A 23,143-nucleotide genomic window follows, 5' to 3' on the forward strand; every position below is an offset into this window, starting at 1 on the left:
TACCCATCTCCGACCCCACCATGCACCTACACATGTATTTACACATACATACACAACCAAACAAAAATAAACTTCGCCCACGGCCAAAGTCACGAACAGACAATGTGATCTTGGAACTGAATTAGAACTATACGTAACGGCACTCACAAGACACAACTACAGTACACTTACTATAACAAGTTAAAAAAGAAAAGAAAAGAAAAAAAAAAAAAGATTTCTGCTTCCCGTATTATCAGCCTGAGTGTCAGTTCACGCAATCACTGACACTGAAGGCTGTTTAAACCAACCAGCATAAATGCTGCCGTTGAAAAAAAATGTTTGGTTTCAGTTTCCTGGCGACATCAGTCAAAACGTCACTGATCCAACACCACATCTGCTTAAAAAAAAAAAAGAAGAAGAAGAAAGAAAAAAAAAGGAAGCAGATGCCTGACCTGTGTATAAGCCTAGTTCGCGCGCTAGTTGGGCCTCAAGAGCCTTCGAAATCTTAAATCACATAAAATCACTGCAAAGTTGCCGCCATGTGGTTTTGCAAGGTCGGAGTTTAAGATCACAGCTGCTTGAGTTGCAACAGACGATGTAGTTCATGAGGAACATACTTTGCAGTAAAATCATCTTCTTAGTGCGTGTTGAATTCAGTGACAACTGTCTCGTTTTCAATGTGTGGGGCGATGTTTTATGTTTTTTGAGATGATGTAAGCGAAATTTAATTTGATGCGATCAGCAGAGCACCGCCAGGCTGCCCTCCTCTGTTACTCAGACAATGCCAACAAAGTTATTGACGAGCATGAAAAAATCTATGCCGCTAGCGACAACCAGGAATCGATCGCATCTCTCCAGCAAGACCTAGACAGCCTCCAGAGTTGGTCAAACGATTGGCTTCTGAGATTCCACCCACAGAAATGCAAAGTGATGAAAATCGGCACACGAAAATCAATAGCATCGTACCATATGAAGCATGTAGATGCCGCAGTGAAACCGGAACCATCAGTGAAATACCCTTGGCAGAAAGTGAGGTGGAAGCGGACCTCGGTGTTCAAGTTGATAACGACCTCAAATTTAAGTGTCACAGCAAGAGCGAACAGTGTAATTGGCATCATCCGCAGAACCTTCGAGTTCTTAGACTGCAAGCTCTTCATCCAGCTGTACAAAACAATAGCGAGGCCTATCCTCGAGTACGCACAAACTGTGTGGCAACCTAGACACAAGACATTATGTAAGCAGCTAGAGGACGTGCAGCGCCGAGCCACAAAGCTGATCTCCTCGATCAGTGAGCTACCTTACGCGGAAAGACTAGAACGACTCGGCCTGCCTAGCCTGGAACACAGACGACTCAGAGGGGATATGATAGACACATTCAAGTATGTCCACGGACTCCACAGAACCGAAAAACCAAAACTTGAAACTGCAGAGGAATCAGGCACCAGAGGAAACGCGAATAAACTGTTCCCGCACCACACCCACTGCGACACCAGGAAACACTTTTTCAGTGAAAGGGTCACCAAGACATGGAACAGTCTCCCAGACGAAGTGGTCTTGGCACCGTCGGTGAATGCCTTTAAGAACAGACTGGATGTCTACTGGAAGAACAAGACAGACAAGTACAATCCGTCTTGCCAATAAGCCACGCATGCAAAGTTTAGTATGTACAATTGATGACCCACACGGAGCGATGAACAGGTCCTTGGATCTCAAACATCGTACAGTTCAAGTTCAAGTTCAAGTTATGAAATACTTGTGTTTGGTGTTTGCTGCCGCACCGGCCACCTGAGGTAGTTTCTGATTCGCTGATGACATTGTCTGCCATCTGAATACTTTTTTCCCAACTGAATGTAGAAAAAAAAAGGTTTCTTTTATTTCTTATTCAGATGTCCCCCTTTTTTCTTGGTCATATCTTTTTAAATTTTTTTTTTTAAATTGTTCTTTTCGTTTTATTTCATGTTCACAGTTTTCTCTCTCTCTCTCTCTCTCTCTCTCTCTCTCTCTCTCTCTCTCTCTCTCTCCCTCTCTCTCTCTCTCTCACACACACACAGACACACAAACACACACACACAGACACACACACACCACTAACACTAACACATAAACCTATACATAAAATTTAACATACACCAATTCGCCATCACACTCAAGTTATACAAACACCCAAAACACCCGGCCCAACTTGAATTTGAACTGAATTGAACAGACCAAGAGAGAGAAATAGAGCAAGAGACAAATTAGTGTAAACAAACAATAGTAAACATAAACACAAAATAAACTTAAACATAAAAAGCATGCAGTAAAACTACACGAATCCTTTCTTATGTTCCAACACACACACACACACACACACACACACACACACACACTGCACACACGCACCAGTGTACCGTGAACGACGCGCTCTCCCAACTTGAGGGAGCGCAGCCTGAATTTCACAAAGAAACGTGTTGTGACAAAAGAGTAGTACAATACAATACCAATATAACAAGACCTTGATCGCCCTGTTGCATGAGAGGCCAGCTTGGACATGCATGGTCCATCTTGGCAAGTATTCTGTACTTCAGTCCAGTCACCAGACTGACGACGCACCGCCCAAAACTTCCCCTTTGACCTCCATGGCCACACACTGGAATCAGTCACTACGTCATCAAAGTATACCATAATAAATTTATGCCTGTCCCAGTGTAAACGCCCCGCATAGAAGACACATTGGAGCAACAAATTGACGCCATCGCCGCTAAAGCCAGCAAGACCTTTGGTTTTCTTTGCAGCCTCTTGGGTTCTAATGAACTGAAGGAGAGAGTATACCTCATCTTCGTGTGGCATCTCCTCTAATGTACGTATGTATGACCACTGTTGGAATATGGCCACTGTGTCTGGCAACCGTTTCACAAAACGCTATGTAATGACATCGAGGATGTCCAGAGGCGAGCAACAAAACTCCTGGGCTCACTGAAAGAGAAGCCTTACCCCGAGAGACTGAGACTGCTGGGGCTGCCAAGTCTGGAACACCGGAGGCTGCGAGGGGACATGATAGAAGTATTTAAATACCTCCATGGTCATTATGATGTACAGAGGCCAGTGTTCCAGTCGTCACTCAGTGGAAACCTCAGAGGCAACACTTTAAAGCTCCAGAAACAACTGACGCTTTCGCCTTGATGTCAGGGGGAATTATTTCTCTAATAGAGTGGTGACACAGTGGAACGGTCTCCCAGACTCCGTGGTCCTGGCGCCGTCAGTCAACGCCTTCAAGAGCCGCCTAGATAAACACTGGAGGGGCCTACCTGGTCTATACAACCCATCTTGTCAGAGCAACTGATTTGGTCTAGCCGCGCTCGCCACGCATGCAACCAATTCAGTGATAGTTCTTTTTGGAACACGAACAGGCCTCGGGAGAGGCCTAAACCGTTGTCAAGTCAAGTCAACTCAAGTATGTATGTGTATAACCCCTCCACCCCCCTCAACCCCCCGCACCACCCTCCATCCCCCCCAAAAAAACAAACAAAAAACCGCCAAACAAACCTGTCTTCTTCGACTTTGTGTAGTACTTTTACTTTATGTATGTGTGGGATGTATACTGCACGTATGTATAATACATTATTAGACTTAATAAAATAAGATATAAGATACAGTACTGTGTTTGCAGCGTACATTGCTCTGGGAGCTAGTTTGTGCAAAGAGACTCTGGCATGTGCTTTCGCAGTTGTTTTGTGTATAGTCAACGTGCAGCGAAAAGGAAATCGACGGACGCCATATTGAAAGTGCGGGCGAACTGTAGGTTGAGTGGAAAACGTTTCTGATATATCGTTGAGTTACTGCCATAATGGCTGACAACGCAGTAGAAAATGAAACGAAGGTTGACAACAAAGGTAAGATCTGTAAACGAATAAAATTATTGTTAGTTTTCATTAGGTACCCAGCCTTTTAAGAACATGACAACGATGGTAACGATCTGGCCATCCAGAACTCAGGCTTCACAATATATCAACTTGGAAATGCTATCGCGTGTCTGATGAACAATGAATCATTTTATCTTCAGATTGATGATGTTTTTAATACAGTAATAGACGCATCAGTTTGGAATGAACTGCATGAAGACATTGAATACACGCCACATATTTGTACTAATGTGGTGTTCAGGTAACATCGAAAAATTCATACAGTCCTGTCCTGTGTGGACCATGTTTGTGACAGTCTTTTGGGGCTGTTTACACTCAACGCGAGTGTTAACACGTGTTTCGGTTGAGTATAACATACGCATGTTTTGTGTGTCCCTGGTGAATTTTAACAAATTTATTTCTTTGGAAATAGTTTGTTGATACCAAATTTGGGTTCAAAACATAAAAATCAGTTCTTTCCACACATTCTGGAATTTTATCATGACTGCATTTACCTTGAAACTTTAGAAAGGGCACGGAAATGTAAAGAAGGAATGTCCACAGCCATTTGAAATTATGAACATTATTATTTCTTTTCCTACGAACTTAAAACTATTCGTTTTATCATGTAAATAAACACATTGAAAGACTGATTATTAGCATTCAGTTATGAACACCATAAGTTGAATAACACTTTAACAGGCAGCTAAGTTTACCTCCTGTAATACATTTCATTCACATCAGTGTTTATAGTGTTTGTTTACAGGCAGCTATGTTTACCTCCTGTAATGCATTTCATTCACATCAATGTTTATAGTGTTTGTTTTCTTTCACTTGAATTCACCATTTCTGGAGTAAACAAACATCTTTATTCTGAAACAGGTTCTGTATTTGAAGTGGATAATTAGGAAATTCCGCATTGTGAAGGTACTTGTGTGTTGGGGACAAGGAATGTTAAAGAAAAAAAAGAAGACATTTGAATGTAATTATTGTTCAGAATCCATAAAATTCTGATGAATAAGAAGAGATTCAATAAAATCAGGTGAACGTGAGTGAACCAACAGCAGATGAACAAATTTGATACATTCAGAGAACATTTTCATTGTTAATTCATAGCTAATCAAAAAGAAATTTGAAAAAAAAAAAAAAAAAATCGTGGTTTATTCTTTATTCAAAAAGAACCCAAAACATATTTAAATTACTTAACAGTGATGACTTTTATTGGAAGTGTTTATACAGATGCAGCTTATTTTTGTGGAATTTTGCTTCACATTTCATCTCTAAATGGCATTTTTTCCACTTTGTGATAAAGCAAATGTGGGTTTGGGGCTTTCAAATGAAAATGATATTAACCTGATTACAGATGAAAAAGATAGGTCAAGGCGTGATGACAGAGACAGAAAAAGATCAAGGTCACCTCGCCGCAGAAGTCGCAGCAGAGACAGAGATCGCAGACGTTCACGAGATAAAGAATCTCGCAGAAAGAAGTCCAGAAGGTCAGTGACTTGGATTCTACTCTTCGCTCTCCCTTTGTCTCCATTTATTTTTTTGCTCCATCCTACCCCACCATCCCCTATCTTCCCTTTAATGTAGTTAAAATTCACAGGCATGTATATGTTGGTATTTTTGTATCTTTATTATTTTATCCTTAGTTAAAGATAAAAAAGATATGAGAAAAGTGAAAAGATGAAAAAAAGTATATATGATATAGAAAAAGAAGAAAAAAAGGAGCTGTCTTTTGAGTCACCAGAACTGTGGAAATGAATATCTAATTTACTGATTTGAAATGACTTGAGCAGGAAGGAAACAGTCACAACTGTCAGAACTCCCCCACCCTTATTGAAAGAGAAAGAAAAGCAAGAAAGAGATATAAACTTTCTGGATGCTAATTTTATATTATTAATATTACTAATAACAGACTCCAGTTTTTTTTGGTTTTTTTTTTTTTCAGGCTTTAAGTTACAGCGTTAGCGATTCTTTTCATTTCATCACCTGGTGTTTTTTACTTTTTGTTTTTTTCCCCCATATAAATATGCAGTGAATTGGTAATAGATGTCAAGTGCAGTTTACTGAAATTCCACATACCGTTAAGTTCGGTCTATTGAGCGCACTGGTATGTAAGCCGCAACCACTAAATTTTGGAAAAAATTGAACTTTATACATACATAAGCCGCACTGGCTTATAAGCCGCACTTATTTCTGGTACCGGAACACATACTGATACTACAGAAAAGCTGTCAATACTGTAGGTTATGAAATAAACACAAGCGGGAACAACACAAAGAAAAGCAAGCGAAAATACTGCTAGTGCCACAAAAAAATAATAAATAAACACCATAATTTAGGGATAGTCACATTTATTCAACGTCATCCTGCTCACTGAATCCACTGAAATCTTCGTCTTCAGTGTCCGAGTTGAAGAGAACCAGCACAGCTTCCTCCGCCATCTTGTCACTGACTTCAGCCTCGCTTTCACTTCATGAACATGAAGGTGGAGGTTGCTACTGGTTTGTCACTAGCACTGTCGTCTTCTAGGTCGACCGCCTTCAGTTTGAAGGCTGCATCATAGGCATAACGTCGTGTTTTCGGCATGATGAGGGTGTACGCTTGAGCAGAGTAGAACTGAATGCTGATCTGAAGGCTTTAATGTGTGTGGATTTGATTTATAAAACATGAACAGTTAGCACACTATCCTGAAGCTCATCCAAAAATTCATGGACAGAAATCATGATTTTGGTGAGTTGAAGGGCAGCTAAGAATAGACAAGAACGTGACCCAGGATTGTTAAAATCCTCAAATAAGCCGCATCATTGTAATGTATAAGCCGCAGAGGTTGAAGCTGGAGTAAAAAAGTTGTGGCTTATAGACCAAACTTTACGGTACATATTTTTAGGTGGTTGAAAGAAATGAAGCATTGTTATCAAATTGAAATTGTTTTTCTTCCAGCCGTTCGAAGGAACGTTCCAAAAAGCCCAGAAAGAAGAAGCCTTACAAGTACTGGGATATCCCTCCTCCAGGCTTTGAGCATGTTACTCCAATGCAATACAAAGCAATGCAAGGTGAGTGAAACTGAAAGTTAAAGACCTTAATGAAACTTGGTGAGTGAAGCTCAGTGAAAGTTAAAGACTTTAATGATATTAATGACGTTGATGTTGAATGAGTGGTTATGATAACAGTGTGATGGGCAGAATGAACTGAAACTGTTTATCTGTGGTGAACCTTGGGAGTTGGAAGATAAAACACAATAATTATGAATCAGGTGAAAAAGAATATAGATGGAGTTCTGGTTGTCAGATTGTTGATTTCTATTAATGATCTCTTGGTTGCTTCATGTGTGTTTTGCAAAGGATTAGTGAGGTGCAAGAATCCATATTTGGTATTGAGTTAAAATGTTATTCATATTAAATGCATTCCTTGCTATATAGCTTGAAAAATAAAAGCAGTTTGTGTATTAATTGAAATGCATTTATTGGTGTTGAACAGGTGTGTATGAAATTGTCTGAATAACACTTAACATTTCCTCTCCACTAATTGCATCCAAATTGGACCTGAAAAAATGTGTAACTCCAACTTTCAGTTATTTCTGTATGTGGGCTTTTTTGCACTGCACTGTTTGTAACAGCTTCAATGTTATGTGGTCATGGGTGAAGAAAACAGTGGTTGATTAAACATATGTTACAAGGGTTTGGTAGTAAGCAGCCCAGTCATGAAACTGAAAGAATATTTCTTAGCCTGTGTACTGATACAGCTTCCTTGTTCCATGCATGTGTGTGTTAGTGTGATGTGGAATCCCTCTTTTCGTTTGATTTTTAAATCATGAGTGAAAGGTGAGTTTGAAGGATTTTTAAATCATGAGTGAAAGGTGAGTTTGAAGGAAAATTCCATTAGATTTAGAGCTAACGCCTTTGTAAACAGCTCTTTGTTAAGTACTGTTTATAGAAAGAAAAGTTTTTCCATCTGAAGTTTGGATTTATAATGGTTGTTTCAGCTGCTGGCCAGATACCTCAGGCAATACCCATCTCTGCTTCCATCAATCCAAATGCAACTGTCACTCTGCCTGGCAGCGCCATGAGTCGCCAGGCTCGTCGTCTGTATGTTGGCAACATTCCCTTTGGTGTCACAGAGGTATCTTGTTTCTTCTTGTTTGTGGCATTATTTGTTGGTGCAATACTGGTGAATGTTTAATCTGGATTGGTCATCCATGAGATATTCCAAAACTTGCAGGATATCCACTCATTTTCTCACTAGAGAAGATACGTTATTTATTTTTGTTGTTGTTGTCAAGTTACTGTTAATTATCAGTCATGCTGATCTGCCAACTATTACGTATTGAGTCTAGCCTAAATGCTGAGCTTCTGAATGCTGTGCTGCCATGTTCTCAATAAAAAAAAAAGCTACACCGAATTAGCAAAAATCAAGCAGTGATTAAAATGATCAAAAGATGATGAAAGATTGCTAGAGCAAGCTGATAGGAAAGGGTGATAACTAGCCTGTGGTGGTAGTGATGTGAATTATCAACCAGTGAGTTTTCATTTTAGTGACCTGAGCCAAATGGCCCACAGTTTCCATTTTCTCCCCTTGAATTCATAAGAATACTGTCCATCCTCGGATCCAGATCACTTGGCTTCATCTTGTTAAATAAAGACAGTAACAAAACACACTTATAATTGTAATCAATATCTCTTTGAAAGTCATTGAAATTCGTAAATAATTGGTATGTTACATCAGTGTTTTTTAACTGGAGAATTTATTAACTATAGAACGAATGAAGCTTTAAACGATGCATGGTTTTGGCAGATAACCCTTAATATACTATAAATTGGAATCACAAACATCAGGAAAGAAAAGGAGGGGTGGAAAGAGAAGAAACCAAGAAGAATTTAAAACAATTGAAGAATCTGTGTTGACAGTCATGGTTGATAATGACAAGTAATTTGGAATTATTGTATTTCAGGAATCTATGATGGATTTCTTCAACCATCAGATGAAGATCACAGGCTTGGCACAAGCTGAAGGCAACCCTGTCATAGCTGTGCACATCAACTTGGACAAGAACTTTGCTTTCTTGGAGGTCAGTGACTATAATCTGAGACTGACAAATATTTTATGTCTAGTCATTTTCATTTGTTTTGTTGGAGCATGGTTTTGAAGTGCTTTTGTAAAAGGAGGTTCAGATTCTATATAAATAATGTTTTACTCTACATTCTGTATCTTTTACTTTACAGGAATACCTCTTTATATTGATCTATTTCAGCAATCATGGTTTCCAGTATCATTTTTTTTTTTAATATCATTTGAAGAATCATTTACATATCTGGAAAGTGGTTCTTTGCATTTTCTATATGGCAATTATTTATAACTGTAATAAGTGGAGCATTCAGGGTTTCGAGCGTAAGTACTCTTTGATAGTGCAGTGCCCAGTGTGACTGTGATGTCTGCACAGTATGATGTTTACACATTTTTCCTCTGTTTAACAGCTGATACAGTTGATTGAGAAAAAATCAATTTAAATGTCTGTCATGGTTGTGATTGGGCATGCATATTGATAATGTCTTTTGACTGTGATAGTTGCGATCTGTGGACGAGACGACACAGGCTCTGGCATTCGACGGTATCACATATGAAAATCAACCACTGAAGATTCGTCGTCCAAGTGACTACAAACCTTTGCCTGGAATGGCAGAAAACCCAACATTGGCTGTGCCAGGTAAATAATTGTTTTCTATTTCTCTTACGAATGAATTTTTAAAAATCAGTTTGTTATATAATTTTTCTTCTTAATTGTTTTTATTGTTTTTGTCACATTGTTTTTTTTTTTTATCATTGCATCTCTCAGGTGTTCCTGCTGTTCAAAGACAAGAAGAAAATGGCCTGCAATAAGGGAGGCTAATTAGATGTGTACAGTAGGTTGATTTGTAAAAGATAATCTTGAAGGTGGTTGAAAATGTACCCAGTAGATCATTTCAGGAAAGATATATTTGAAAGGTAAAGGTTGTAATCTTGTAATGAGTGAATGATTGAACTTCGTCTGTTTTGGGTATATAACAATGACCACACTTTGGTTGTGTTTTTGCAGTGCCACTCACACAAAAAAACAGGCACAAAAAAACAAACAATTGCCTGCACAGCAGAGAACACTCAAACATGCACACACCACACACACTCACATGCACACATACACACATGCACACACGCACACGCACACAGACGAACACACATGCACACTCACACTGCAACTGATTTAGAAAGAGGGATGAGGGGGCCATGACTTTGGCCAATATAGGAAGTAGTAAATGCTTTTTCGTCTTGTTCTGCAAATGTATGAGCATGAAATTAATTCTTGTGTTACACATGTGGTAGGAGTTAATTGCATGTGTGCTCATCCACCCCTGGATGGATAGGAAATGATATTTGCTGAAACTTCTGTCTTCTCTTCCTGCTGTCTCATGTTTGTCTCCAGTGATCCCTTCTTCCAAAGCAGATTGATGGATGTGCTCATTTTGATAATCCCATATGCGACAGAATAAATTGAAAACTATCTTGTAAGCCTACCCCTTTTTTTCACAAAAATCACTCTAAAGTTTGGGCTTGGTGTTTTGGGGCACTTCAAGTTAACCCTTTTGGAAGCACTTAGTTTTACTTAGACATATGGTGCGGGTATTCTATTTTTTCTCTATAGATCTAAATCTGCACTGCTTTGTAAAAGCAATGCGTTCACACTATAGCAAACTGATTTATCCCAAGTTCATGAATTTTTTTTTGTTTTTTGTTTTTTCGTTGTTGTTTTTTCAAAGTGGGGGATGGGCATTTACAAGGTAGTTTGCAGTATATTATAATCACCCTCAATTTCATGTCATCTGTGGACTGTACTTATTGTCAAATGAGATGAGTGGTCAGAGTAATACTTTAATATCTGAATTGCTTCAGTATGCAGATGATTTTGTGTTGTCTTTTGTCAGTGATTTGTTTGTTATTTAAGGAAAATGATTTACTTAACAAGTTAACCTACCTTTGCTGTGATTACTTGAACAGCACATCCTTTTGGAAATATTGAAAACAACATCTAACAGTTTTCCAGAGAAGTAAAACTGAAGACATTGGTACTAACAGTCCTGGCTCTCATTCCATCTCCATCCCCAATTCCCCTCTCAAAGAAAAAAAAAAAAGCAGAAATGTATTATAACCAATAATGATAATAAAAAAAAAAAAAAAAAAAGGAAGTGTCAAGTGAAAAATAAGGAGCATGAACAATATCTCAAGATCTGTTTTCCAGTCTCTGTTTTTAGTACAGTTGAATCAGATTCGCAGGATTCTTTTGCAGCATGGGCCATTTTGAGTCATTGTAGATTGTGTTAGTGTGCCATGAAGCTTTTGTTTTGAGTTCGATTCATTTGTTCATGCATTTATATTCCATATGATACATAGTTAAAAAATATAACATGATGTTGTATATCAGTAAAAATATTCTCTTGTGTTACTCTTTTTCACTTTTAATCTAATGTTGTCTGTCACCTTATTTTCAGTCCATATGCTCTTTATCTTCTTTTTTTGCACTCTGTGACACATTGGCATTTTAGCTCACACACTAAATGAAATTAACAAATATTAATGTCATAATCATTATCATCAGCATTACCATCATAAACTGTATAAATAATTTGTTATATTAATAATGTTGTGTTTGATCAACCAACTAGCTGGTTCAGTGCTTCATTCCAAAGGGGTGGGTTTTTGTTTGTTCGTGTACCATTTAAACAACATGGTTCCCATAGCTAATTTTGTTTTGCCATGTCTGTAAGTGTTTCTTCCCAGTTCATGCTACCTTGTTGTTTCAGCCTTTTTAGTGAAACGAATAATTGGTGGTGTGTTGTTGCACAGTCATGGGGTAGACCTGTTCCCTGTGTTTTGCTTGTGTGAAGGTATAGGTTTTGTTGCAGGTGTGGTGTCCACAGTTGTACAGGATTCAGCTCACAAGATCTTTGTTGGGGGTGTGCCCAGCTATCTGCAGGAGGATCAAGTACGTAGGTCTGGCAGGATCACTGCCATTGAAACGGACTGTGCTGGACACAGCTTGACTGAGTTTGGCATGAAGGGTGGGGGTGGGGAAGTGGGGCATGAGGTTTCTTCTCTTGCCAGACATGTGATGTGTGAGTCCAGGCTATGTCTTGTATGTTTGAGCACTCGTTGCAGCGCTTACAAGGCAGCACTGTTTTTTCAGAGTCTGCGGTGTCTTGGTTGTTGCAATATTTAAACAGGAACAGGAAAAGACGACTGGAACGCTTTCGTCCATACAAGGTCTTCCCCGCCTTCCTTCCTAACTTTTTTCAGGATCTGTTAGGCCTTTTCTTGAATTTGACTTGACAGGAATTTGGGGGGTTCAGAATTAAAGAATCCATTGAAAAAATTGGTATAGGGGCTCTAGAAATATATGGTGTGAATTGCACTGTGCCTATTCCTTTTCTCAGATAAGTCTCCAAATGTTTTGATAGAAAAACAGTGGTAAGAAGTACTGCGTGGATGAACTGGCACTGAAATAGTTGTCAGTAAATAATTACTGGTGGCATTTTGATGAGACTGAGAAGAGTGCATCCACAAGAAATATATTTAAGTAAGTAAGCAGAGTGAGTAAAGAAGCCTATCACCTGTGATGATATAAGTAGAATACAGACCGAAAGGAGAAAAATACCTGTCCCATTGGTTGAAGCCCATTTCAGCATTCTCTTCAGGATTGGAAGATTCCATTACTTTCACAGAGTATACCTATCGTTTTGCAGCATGAATCGTTGCAGGGATTTTCTTTTCAGGCCCAAGTGGCAGGCACGTGCAGTGCTTACATTTAAACAGGTACAGCCAGGGGTAATGAACTCCATTGACAACGTCCTGTGTCAACAAATTGGGTAAAACAAAATGGATACAGGGTGAACTCAACTTTGAGAGGAAAGTAAAGCATTAATTAAAAAAAAAAGAAAAAAAAAGGAAGAGGTTTGTTTAGTTTGTGGGATTGCTTTACAAAGGCTGTGTAGTTCTGTTTTATGCTAGAAAAAGGTTGAGAATGCTTGATTCTTTCAGCAGGTTTTTCAGGATTGAGAAGAGAAAAAGCAGTGTTGACGATCCTGAATCAGTAGTAGCATAATTGGGATTTGAAAGTGTAATGAGTACATTCATAACACTTTTTTATGAAAGGATTATTTCAGGATTGTTTGTCAGCACTGCTTGATTTCTTTATTTTCTTGACCATGACATGTATTATAGTAGTTGATGTGATAAATCCAGTTCGAGACTCACGATTTTTCTTCTTTCTTCCCCATTTTGTTCCTTAGCTTAGGGGGAGAGGTTGAAAACCCCATCGCTTGCATACCTTCCTATTTGCAACAAACTGTTTTATGTGCCCAACCAAGACACAGGCAAGTTTCACTGCTTCTGTTCTGACATTCATTGATAGGATTTGTGTGCGTGTGTGTGTGCATCATCCATCTTTGCCTCATTTCGGAAAGTATTAACACATAATTTTCCGAGTGATGTGTTATAATAAAGATGGTATCATTTGTTTTCATAAAGTTTTTATAAATTCAGGGATGTGAGAGCACGCGCAAATGCAATTTTCTGTTTCACCTAAATAAAAAGCAAAAAAAAAAAAGAAAAGAAAAAAAAAGGTGACTGCTGTAGAAAAGCCCCAAAAATCATTCCTAAGGTCTGTGCAAATACAGAGAGAAAGTGGATTGGTAATGGGCTACTGCAGATGTATTTGACAAAAAGAAATGAAAAAAAAGGTAGACTGCCACAGAAAAGCACGAGAGGTCATTCAATTGGCCCGTATCTAATCTGCTTTGTGTTGATGGAGCCAATTCTTGTATCAGACATTGTTTATTACTTAGGACTGGTTGAGAGTCAACTCTGAGTTGTTTTGATGAAATCTAGCGTGCTTTGAATTAAAAAACAATAAAGAAACAAAGATGCTTTGACGAAAAAAACAAAAAAAACCTGCCACATTCTTTTCATCCATCCTGATAATGAAAGGCAGTTTGTAATGTGTTATGTGTTGATGGGACCAACTCTTGTGCAAAATATTACGCTTTAGGCCCTACTGAGATCATGTTAAGAGTCAATTCTGAGTTGTTTGATGAAATCTAGAGCTCTTTGAATTAAAAGCGATAAACAGACAAACGTGCTTCAAATTAAAAACAATAACAAAAAAACTAAAGATTCACTTCTGCCCTCTGGATCGGATGGATGTTCCCATGGCCTTGGAACACACACCCGCACACATGCACGCACGCACACACACACACAGAGGCACACAGACACACACACACAGAGGCACACACTCACACACACACACAGAGGCACACACTCACACACACACACACACACTCACACACACACACACACACAGAGGCACACACACACACACACACGCACACACGCATCCTGTCAACCGCACCCCACACAGATACACACATAAACACACGCATGGCACGTGCGCACTTGCACCCATGCGCACACAGGCACATGCGTGTGCGCGCACATACACTCACAAATACAAACACACATGCATGATCACTGTCCCTGTCAAGCCACAGGGACCATACGTCACCATAAGCAGCAGAACTTTACAACGCCTTTTTTTTTTTTTATAACCTAAAATTACATCTGTCAATGATACGATGATATGGTGGTACACTTGCTGTCTGCAGTCAGTATATGTTATTTAGATCTGGGATCTACAGCCAAAGTACCAAAGATTCATCTCCATCACAAACTGAAAATATGTTTTGTTTAAAACCATTTTAGGCTTATAGGAAACACTGTTCTTTCTTTTGTGTTAATGTATATTTGAAAAAAGGTACCGACTCCAGCAGAACAATGAAACATTGGTATTTCCCACTGTTATTTGAGTTTGTAAACTTTTTTTAGTCAGCTTCAGGGGGGCTTTGCCATTGAGGTGTCACCTTTTCATCACACCAGGGGCTATCGCACCCCCACGCCCCTCCCAGTTACAGTACGCTTTTTTGATTCAATCCCTCTCACATCCCTGTAAATTCTTTTTTTCTTCAACAAATGGAATGTTGCTTGTTAGCATTCCATCTAAAATACTGTAACTTGTGCTGGCATGACCCCACATTTCATCTGATCCTCTTACATGGTAAGTACAGGGATCATCATTCATATTACCAGTGTATTAGTATATTGAAACATATTTTGATAGTCGTCCTTTGTGTTTTAGAAAAATCTTATTTGAATGATGATATTCTCTTTATCATGCAGTGATGTTGACATCCTGTATGTATCAGTAAAAAAAAAAAGAAACAAGAAAAAAATTGGTTTTATTGAAGATGGATGATGGGTTATCTATTGTTCATGATAAGTAAACAGGTGCTTCCGGATTGATAAGATAAATTGCAAATTGATTTTAAACAGAAAGCACATTAGGGGGTGGGGTAGCTGGAGGTTTGAGAACTGAAGAGGATTTCAAATTCGAACTGTGTGTATGAGAAGGTAGGTAGGGATTGCTTAGGGGGGACAGAGGAGAAAGGGGGTGGGTAGAGGAATGAAAATGGGAGTAGAAAATCAATTACAGCTTTCTGGAGCAGAAAAATGATGACAAATTGATTGATAATATCATTTTATAATTAGTTATTCTGAGTAAGCATGTAAGGGAAATCTGGAGGAAGAGAACCTTTGTGAGAACATGTTGACTATGTGGAAGTGTTGATATAGCATTGACTGTTGTGTTTGTTTTTGTACAGCTGAAGGAGCTCCTGCTTTCATTCGGTCCCCTGAAGGCCTTCAACCTGGTTAGGGACAATGCAACTGGGCTGTCCAAGGGGTTCGCTTTCTGTGAATATGTTGATCCCAACATAACTGATCAGGTGGGTTTTCTCTGGATGGTGTCTTCAGGAGATTTGTGGTGTCTTCATTGCCTATCAGTAGTGTCAGCTTTGTTCTCCTGTGACCAAGTTCCAGGCATATGGGGTTTGTTCTTTACTGCTTGTCACAAAGAAACAGGAGGCAAGTGTTATGTGTGTGTGTCCCCTGTGACATGCTGATGTTGATGAGAAAAAGCATGAAATTAATGAATAAGTATTGCCAGATACTGAGATATGTGCAAAGAGGGTCAGTGAAGAAAGTAATTTCAGATCATGGAAGCACACAAATCAGATAAACACAAGCGCACAAAATCACAAGATGTAGAGAGAGATCCATACCACTTCCAGCATTTCATGTCAGTGCATGTTTTCATCGTCATCGATTCTTTCTCAATGTAGGTGTGTTAGTGGATGGTTGCACTTCACACGAGGGCAGCCATTGTAGTGAATGTTAAGTATTTTGTGCCAGTGTAAATGCAAAATGTGTGCATATGCCTGCATACGATTTGGTGTGTGTTTTGTGTGTGTGTGTTTAAAAAGTGGAAAGATTAATTTTCTAGGATTTGGTTTGACATAACTCAGTTGTGTGTGGTTTTGTTATGCTGTATGCCAAATTTTGTTGTGATGCTTGTAATCTGTATGTATCACAGACTTCACCACACTTAATTTCTCTTGCTGAAATAATAAAGTCATTTTGGTAAGGGGATGGCATGGGAAGTGGGGGAATGATGATGTGTCCTAATGACTTGCAGTCAGTGCTTGCTGATGAAAAGCGCTGCTGTGCATGGCCACTTCTGTTGATGAGCAGTGGTGAATTGTGTGATTCAGGCATGTGCAGGACTGAATGGGATGCAGCTGGGAGACAAGAAACTCATTGTACAGCGTGCCAGTGTTGGAGCCAAGGGGGCACAGAATGTAAGTAAAATGAGTTTGTTGCTGCCACCACTACAGTTCATTTCCTGGTGGTTTTAAATACCTTTTTAAAAACATGTTTCTTTCAGCTTGAAAAAGAAAAAAAAAGTAATATAAGTTGATAAAAGTCAGGCTGGGTGTTGAATTTATTAGCACACTTATTCACACAGATCCTTGGGCTATTTGTTGGTGGAATTTATCAGAGTAAAACAGACTTTACATTAAGTTCAGTAGTATATATTTTATTGAAACACAAAACTGGATCCCTGATTTCCAGGTTTAGAAATTTTAAACTTTAAAATGAACTTTTTATTTATTTATTTAGAGATTGTAAACTAAAAGTAATTTTATTAAAAACATATTAATGAATGCTTTTGCGGACTGCTTTCCATGTCCAGTATATATAATATTGTTTTGATGGTTTCAGCAAGCCCCAGTACAGCTGCAGGTGCCAGGGTTGAATTTGAACCAGGGAGCAGGCATGGCTACAGAGGTTCTGTGTCTGATGAACATGATTATGCCAGAGGAGCTGACAGATGAGGAAGAATACGAAGGTATGTGTAATGTAGCTGATGAACCCGGCATGAGCAGATTATAGAGTTGTGTGATTTTTTGACTCACTTGTGTAAACAAAGTGAGTCAATGTTATAATTCGGTTTCGGTTTTGTGTGTGTGTGTGTGTGTGTATATGGTAAACTTTAACTTTGCCATTTTCTCTGGAAATACTTTGTCTGTCAATACCAAATTTGGCTTAGAAATAATTGGAAAAAAAATTCACAGTCAACCAATAACAGGTTGTAAGCCTACCAAATTAAGGCATGTTTCCTGTACCATTGACAGTTTATTTCGTTGAGGCTGTTCCCAGGATTCTGAAAACACCGTATTTCCACATCCCAGTGGCAGTGGTGTGGGTGATGCTTGAAAAGAAGACGGCGTGACCTTGTTTTTCTTCTTTGCAAATATAAGTAAAGCAATACAAATTCTGGACAAAACACAGTGACGCTAAATACACCATCGATGTGTTTACTGCTTATGAATATTCTAATGTGGACACTGAATTAAGTAGAATGAACCTAAAAGAAAAACTGAATTGACCGTTTCACTGAGTTTCAGTCAGCCTTGTCTAGGCTGGTCTGTGCAGATCTTGTTTTTTCTTGTTCATAATTAAAACAAAATAATTCTGGACAGAACATATACAGTGACACAGACTACATCATCGATATGTGTACTTGTATTTGTATTTGTTTTTATCACAACAGATTTCTCTGTGTGAAATTCAGGCTGCTCTCCCACAGGGAGAGTGCGTCGCTACACTACAGTGCCACCCATTTTTTTTGGTATTTTTTCCTGCGTGCATTTTTATTTGTTTTTCCTGTCGAAGTGGATTTTTCTATAGAATTTTGCCAGGAACAACCCTATTGTTGCTGTGGGTTCTTTTATGTGTGCTAAGTGCATGCTGCACACGGGACCCCAGTTTATTGTCTCATCTGAATGACTAGCGTCCAGGCCACCACTCAAGGTCTATTGGAATGGGGGAAAAAATCGGCGGCTGAGCCTTGATTCGAACCAGCGCGCTCAGATTCTCTTGCTTTCTAGGCGGACGTGTTACCTCTTGGCCATCACTCCAATACTGCATATGAATATTTTAAAGTGGATACTCAATTAACTAGAATGAACATAAAAAACTTGAATCGACCATGTCATACTTTCTCAGCGATTGTAACTAAACTTTTTGTAACTCTGTCTAGATCCAGAGAAAACGGTTTAATGTTGCAGTCTGATTGAGGCAATGGCAGCGTCTCCTTTACCGTGGATGTTAAATAATTCTTAAATGCTCGAGATACACCAAAATGATATGATTTAAACCGCGTCATCACTTCAAATACCGCAGTCAATTTATCGCGCTTAAAAAAGTATGCTTTAATGTTAATTTTTTAACGTCATTGATAGATCCGTGATAATGCAGTGGCTAAGACAATATCTTCCCACCCGAACATACTGGGTTCGAATCAGCGCTGAGGCTTTTTTTTTTTCTTTTGTTAACCCAAAGCTTTATAATAATACATATTTTAGCAATACTGAATGAGTGTTAAGGCCTTGCCTCTTTTTTTTTTTTTTTTCAAATTTTAAACACTCCTTTTACTTTAGACAACAGAACATAACACACATAAACATTCATTCATACAGTCCATGCACCTGTTTGTTTATTCATCCATTAATGGTTGTATTCCTGTTTATATGCATACCCACATACATACATACCCACACAAAATACATTACACAACATTACATAACATGATACAGTACTGTATGATTATTACCCCAAACTGCACTAATTAAAGTATTGCAGAGATAATATGCAGTCTGTTGATTAGCACAGTATCAGTGACAACTGAAAAGTACTAAAATTTCAGCTGGATAGAGCAAAAGGGGTGAAGGAAAGCTTACACAGATATCATTAGAATGTTTAGATAGATAATTAGTAGATAATAGATATGGTGAATCATATATTCACTGGACAGGAGACCTAGATGAGTTGTTTTGGGAATCCGATAAGTAGCGTGGCAGCTTTAAACAAAAACAAAACAAAAAGCCAATAAAGAACCACAGCAATAACAATTTAGACAGTTATACTCTAAAAGCTATGGATTTTTGTTTGAAAGAATTAAAGTTATTTATGCATTTATTATTCCATGATTTTGTATTTTATTTTTAAACTTAAATGATTTTGGAATGCATTTATAAACAGCGCATATTTTTGTATCTTGCATCAATAGACATACATTTGGATTCTTGAAGAGTATAGCTCAAAACACTGTCGCTAGCAGAAGATTTACTTGCGCCAAAAAGAATGAGATGTTTTGAAGCATTGGAGGTGACATCATTTTCTTTAAACAGCAGTTCAAAAGCTCTCCAAAAATGACTTGTGGTTTCACAATGCCAGAAGAAAATAATGCTGAATGCTGTCCCTTTCTCTGTGGCAGAAAGTGCGTAGGTCTTTTACTTTGATATTCATTTCTTTCAAAATGACATCTGTTGCCAATATCCAGAAGAAGATTTGAAAGGTTCAAAATTAATTATGAGCAGCCTCGGGGGGAATATGATAAGCTGTATGTTGTAGCTAAAGCACTACAGTTTTGATTATGAAAATAGAATGAGTTGTATTTAACCAAAATGAGTGAACATCCTGTATCACTGTAGTGTATGATAACCATGTATTAGCTCTAACTATGCGACCTGACCTATGTGATATGAGGAGAGAAGAGCATCACCTGTTCACTTCTTGTATAAAGCTGTTACCGTTTGGTGAAGCCAGTAGTGAGAGACAGTTGTCCCTGTTGTGACGGATTGCTCAATTCTGTAACTGTATTTGTGGTGTGTGTTAACAGATATCTTTAATAACTACGTTTGTGGTGTGTGTTAACAGATATCTTGGAAGATGTGAAGGAGGAGTGTGGCAAGTACGGCATTGTGCGCAGCTTGGAGATTCCACGGCCCATCAAAGGGGTGGAGGTGCCAGGAGTGGGCAAGGTCAGTTTTCTTGCCATGATAACAGTCTGGTTGCCACTCATTATCACTAAAGACAGGCTTGTTTGCTTCTTGCTATACTGAAAGTGGGAAAGTTTTGAGGAGTGGTAAACCACTCGAAACAGTACTTGTGTTCTGTAGTGGTTGAGATATGCATTAAACGACAAAGATTTTGCCCTCGCTCTGAAACAAAAATATTTGTACACTGGCTTCTAAGTCAGTAAATCAGCTGTGACTTGTCGTCACAAAACATCTGATCTTATAAACAGTATTGCAACCCCTCCAGAGTTCATATTGTTGGATACAAAAGAACAAGCTTATCCCCATTCTACTTTATAATAGATAGAAAGCAATTTAATTTTGTCTTGGAGGAAATATATTGAATGAGTTTTTTTGTCATAAACAATGAAAGATGCCTTCTCTTTTGAAAGTTTCCAAATTCCTGGTAATTCAGAGAGGCTATACTAATATTGTCCTTTTGTTAAAAGAAAGTCTGTTTATATTATGATTTTCCTATGGGGAATTGTAGCAGAACTCACCATACTTGAGTATACTATGTCTACAAGAATAGATTGGAATGAGGTGATTGGGTATGACAATTTCAGTTTATCAAACTTCAGAAGAAGACATAGTTACATAAATATAAAACAGTAGTTCAAGGGCAAGAAACATTTTACAAAAATGACTTTATAAAGTTAATTAAGTAGATTTATTCCAACTTAATTGATAGGCTCAGAAGCTGAAGCATTGCTCGGACATTGGCACAGAAATATGCACAGTGGTGTCTGTTGAGCACTTGGCAGAATGAGTTCAGGTGGTTTCCTCTGATAAATGTTCTGTAGACAGTGTTGTAAGAACTATCAGATTACCAGTATCTTTGTTAAAGATGAAAGAAGTCTCCAGACACAGAAATGGAAGGTAGTGGACCGATTGATGCCAAAAAAGAATCCAGAGGTGAATATGGTGTGCATTATTATATGTTGGCAGTGGATATCCATTTGCTATTTTGAATTTTGATGGGTTTCATTTCAGATTTTTGTGGAGTTCAACTCGGTCATAGACTGCCAGAAAGCACAACAGGCACTGGCTGGACGCAAGTTCTCAAACAGAGTGGTGGTGACATCTTACTTTGATCCTGATGCCTATCATCGGCGTGAATTTTAAGGCTTTTGCATTCATTACATCATCCTTTCTTCATTATGTTTTCATCCTAATCCAGGAAGTAGCAGCTTTAGACCAGGGTATATGTATATAATTTTTTTTTTTAAATGCTACATAAGTGAACTTGACTTTTGAAAAGCTGTTTTATAGCTCATCAGTTACCGCCCATGGCGGGTACCCATGCTAACTATTGTGAATGGAATCAGCTGTTCTGTACAATTCAGTTTTGGCACTAGCACTGTCAGTCTGGCTGCCTGTATCACAATATCATGATTTTGACCTTGTATCAAGATGACAGTTATTTAGTGAATATTAGAACCAAAAAGTTCACATATTTAGATTTTATTCTTGAAAACCATAGAATGCTGTGGTGTGTGTGTTGTTGTTTTTTTAACTGTGAGATAAATGTGGAGTTTTGTTTTTCATGAGGAAGTTAAGTGTGGAGACCATGTTTTTCTCAGTGTGTGAATGTATTACTGTATGCATACAAATAAACCAGTAATCCAAGTCAGTAAGTGTTGTGTACCAGAATTGTTTTTTATGAGTTGGTATTTATCGATTTCTTGCTTAACTAGTTTCTTTTTTGTTCTGATGCATGCACACCCACACATGCATATGTACACACACACACACACACACACTTGCAGATTGCATATGAAAGAAGATACAATTTCTGTATATGTATATATGACTATATAATATGAATATACTGATGATTTCCTGCTAAAACTGTCTATTGGCCAAATTTTCACTTATTCAGTTTTTTTGTTTATATGTAGGTTCTCTGAGTCATAGATTTCTAACATACTGATGATTTATGAGATTTTCAAAGAGATTGATTCCACTTAGTAGTGTGTCAGATTTATTGCTGAGTCTGTTCAGTCTTGTGATGTTTTGTTTTTTTTTCCATGCAGGATTTCCTCTTACTGATCCACAATACTGAATCATCTCATGCATCTTTGTCCTGCTAAGAGTGTCTACTGGGGAACAAGCTGATATCGCATGCTCACCTTTGTTGTCATCTTTAAGTGGTGTAATGCTTATGACCATGTCAGGATTGTCAGGCATGGCACTTCATCAGTCTGGCACTTCATGGTAATGCCAAATCTGACCAGCGCATACTGATATAAAATCAAGGGTAATTAAATGGAAATTTAACTAAGCTTGGTCTTCATAGCTTATATAATGTTTGTAATGGATATATATTTACAGAGGAGCTTTCACAACACTGAGCTAAATACTAACATAATTTCTGAAGCACAAAGCTATTGTATTACTCTCAAAATTTCCTCAGTCATGTAGTCAGTTGTGGCAGGCAACCTTTGTTATGTGAAGCAGATTGCATGTACTCTCTCTCTCTCTCTCTTTATATATATGTATAATCTTGAAGGTGACATTTTAATTTGATTTTACAGGATTTTTTTATATTATTTTTTTTAACTTTTTAAAATTTTTTTCCAAAAACAAGTATACAATACAGAGAATAGTATGAAACAAACAATATAAAACGAACAGTAGCATCTTCCATTACAGAGAGCTAGATAAAACAAAACAGAACAAAACAGACTAAACAAGGCAAAACAAATCTGTAACAACAACATCAACCAAAAAAAAAACAAAAAAAACCAAAAAACACCCTCTCTCCAAAGGCTGACATATGAGATCTTACCTTTTACAGGATTTTATTTTAGGTAATTCATTTACACCCAGAAGCAGGAAGTACTTCTACATGATTTGGAAAAAAGGCAGTATCTGCAGATACAATTATATTTTTAATACAAATTTTACTCTATTTTTATACACAATATCATGGAT

At 38.1% G+C, this 23,143-nt stretch overlaps 1 protein-coding gene across 1 annotated transcript; it reads left to right on the forward strand.

Annotated features, from left to right (window-relative positions):
• The first annotated feature begins 3,717 nt into the window (after positions 1 to 3,717).
• On the forward strand, positions 3,718 to 21,839 carry LOC143292398 (splicing factor U2AF 50 kDa subunit-like). The gene is made up of 12 exons (XM_076602631.1): positions 3,718 to 3,851; positions 5,224 to 5,356; positions 6,807 to 6,919; positions 7,849 to 7,985; positions 8,815 to 8,931; positions 9,429 to 9,567; positions 11,798 to 11,877; positions 15,608 to 15,730; positions 16,556 to 16,642; positions 17,067 to 17,193; positions 20,067 to 20,170; positions 21,200 to 21,839. Exons 1-12 carry the CDS (start codon positions 3,806 to 3,808, stop codon positions 21,329 to 21,331), a joined length of 1,338 nt encoding a protein of 445 aa, XP_076458746.1. The 5' UTR covers positions 3,718 to 3,805; the 3' UTR covers positions 21,332 to 21,839.
• The last annotated feature ends 1,304 nt before the right edge of the window (positions 21,840 to 23,143 follow it).

The sequence above is a fragment of the Babylonia areolata genome, chromosome 18, assembly GCF_041734735.1.
Source record: "Babylonia areolata isolate BAREFJ2019XMU chromosome 18, ASM4173473v1, whole genome shotgun sequence".
NCBI classification, from domain to species: Eukaryota; Metazoa; Mollusca; class Gastropoda; order Neogastropoda; family Buccinidae; genus Babylonia; species Babylonia areolata.

Bases quoted from the DNA above. Each gene is read 5' to 3' on its own strand.
- LOC143292398 (XM_076602631.1), top strand. From the start codon at position 3,806: ATGGCTGACAACGCAGTAGAAAATGAAACGAAGGTTGACAACAAAG. The intron at 3,852-5,223 runs GTAAGATCTGTA...ACCTGATTACAG, and splicing joins AACGAAGGTTGACAACAAAG to ATGAAAAAGATAGGTCAAGG. The intron at 9,568-11,797 runs GTAAATAATTGT...GTTTTGTTGCAG, and splicing joins CCCAACATTGGCTGTGCCAG to GTGTGGTGTCCACAGTTGTA.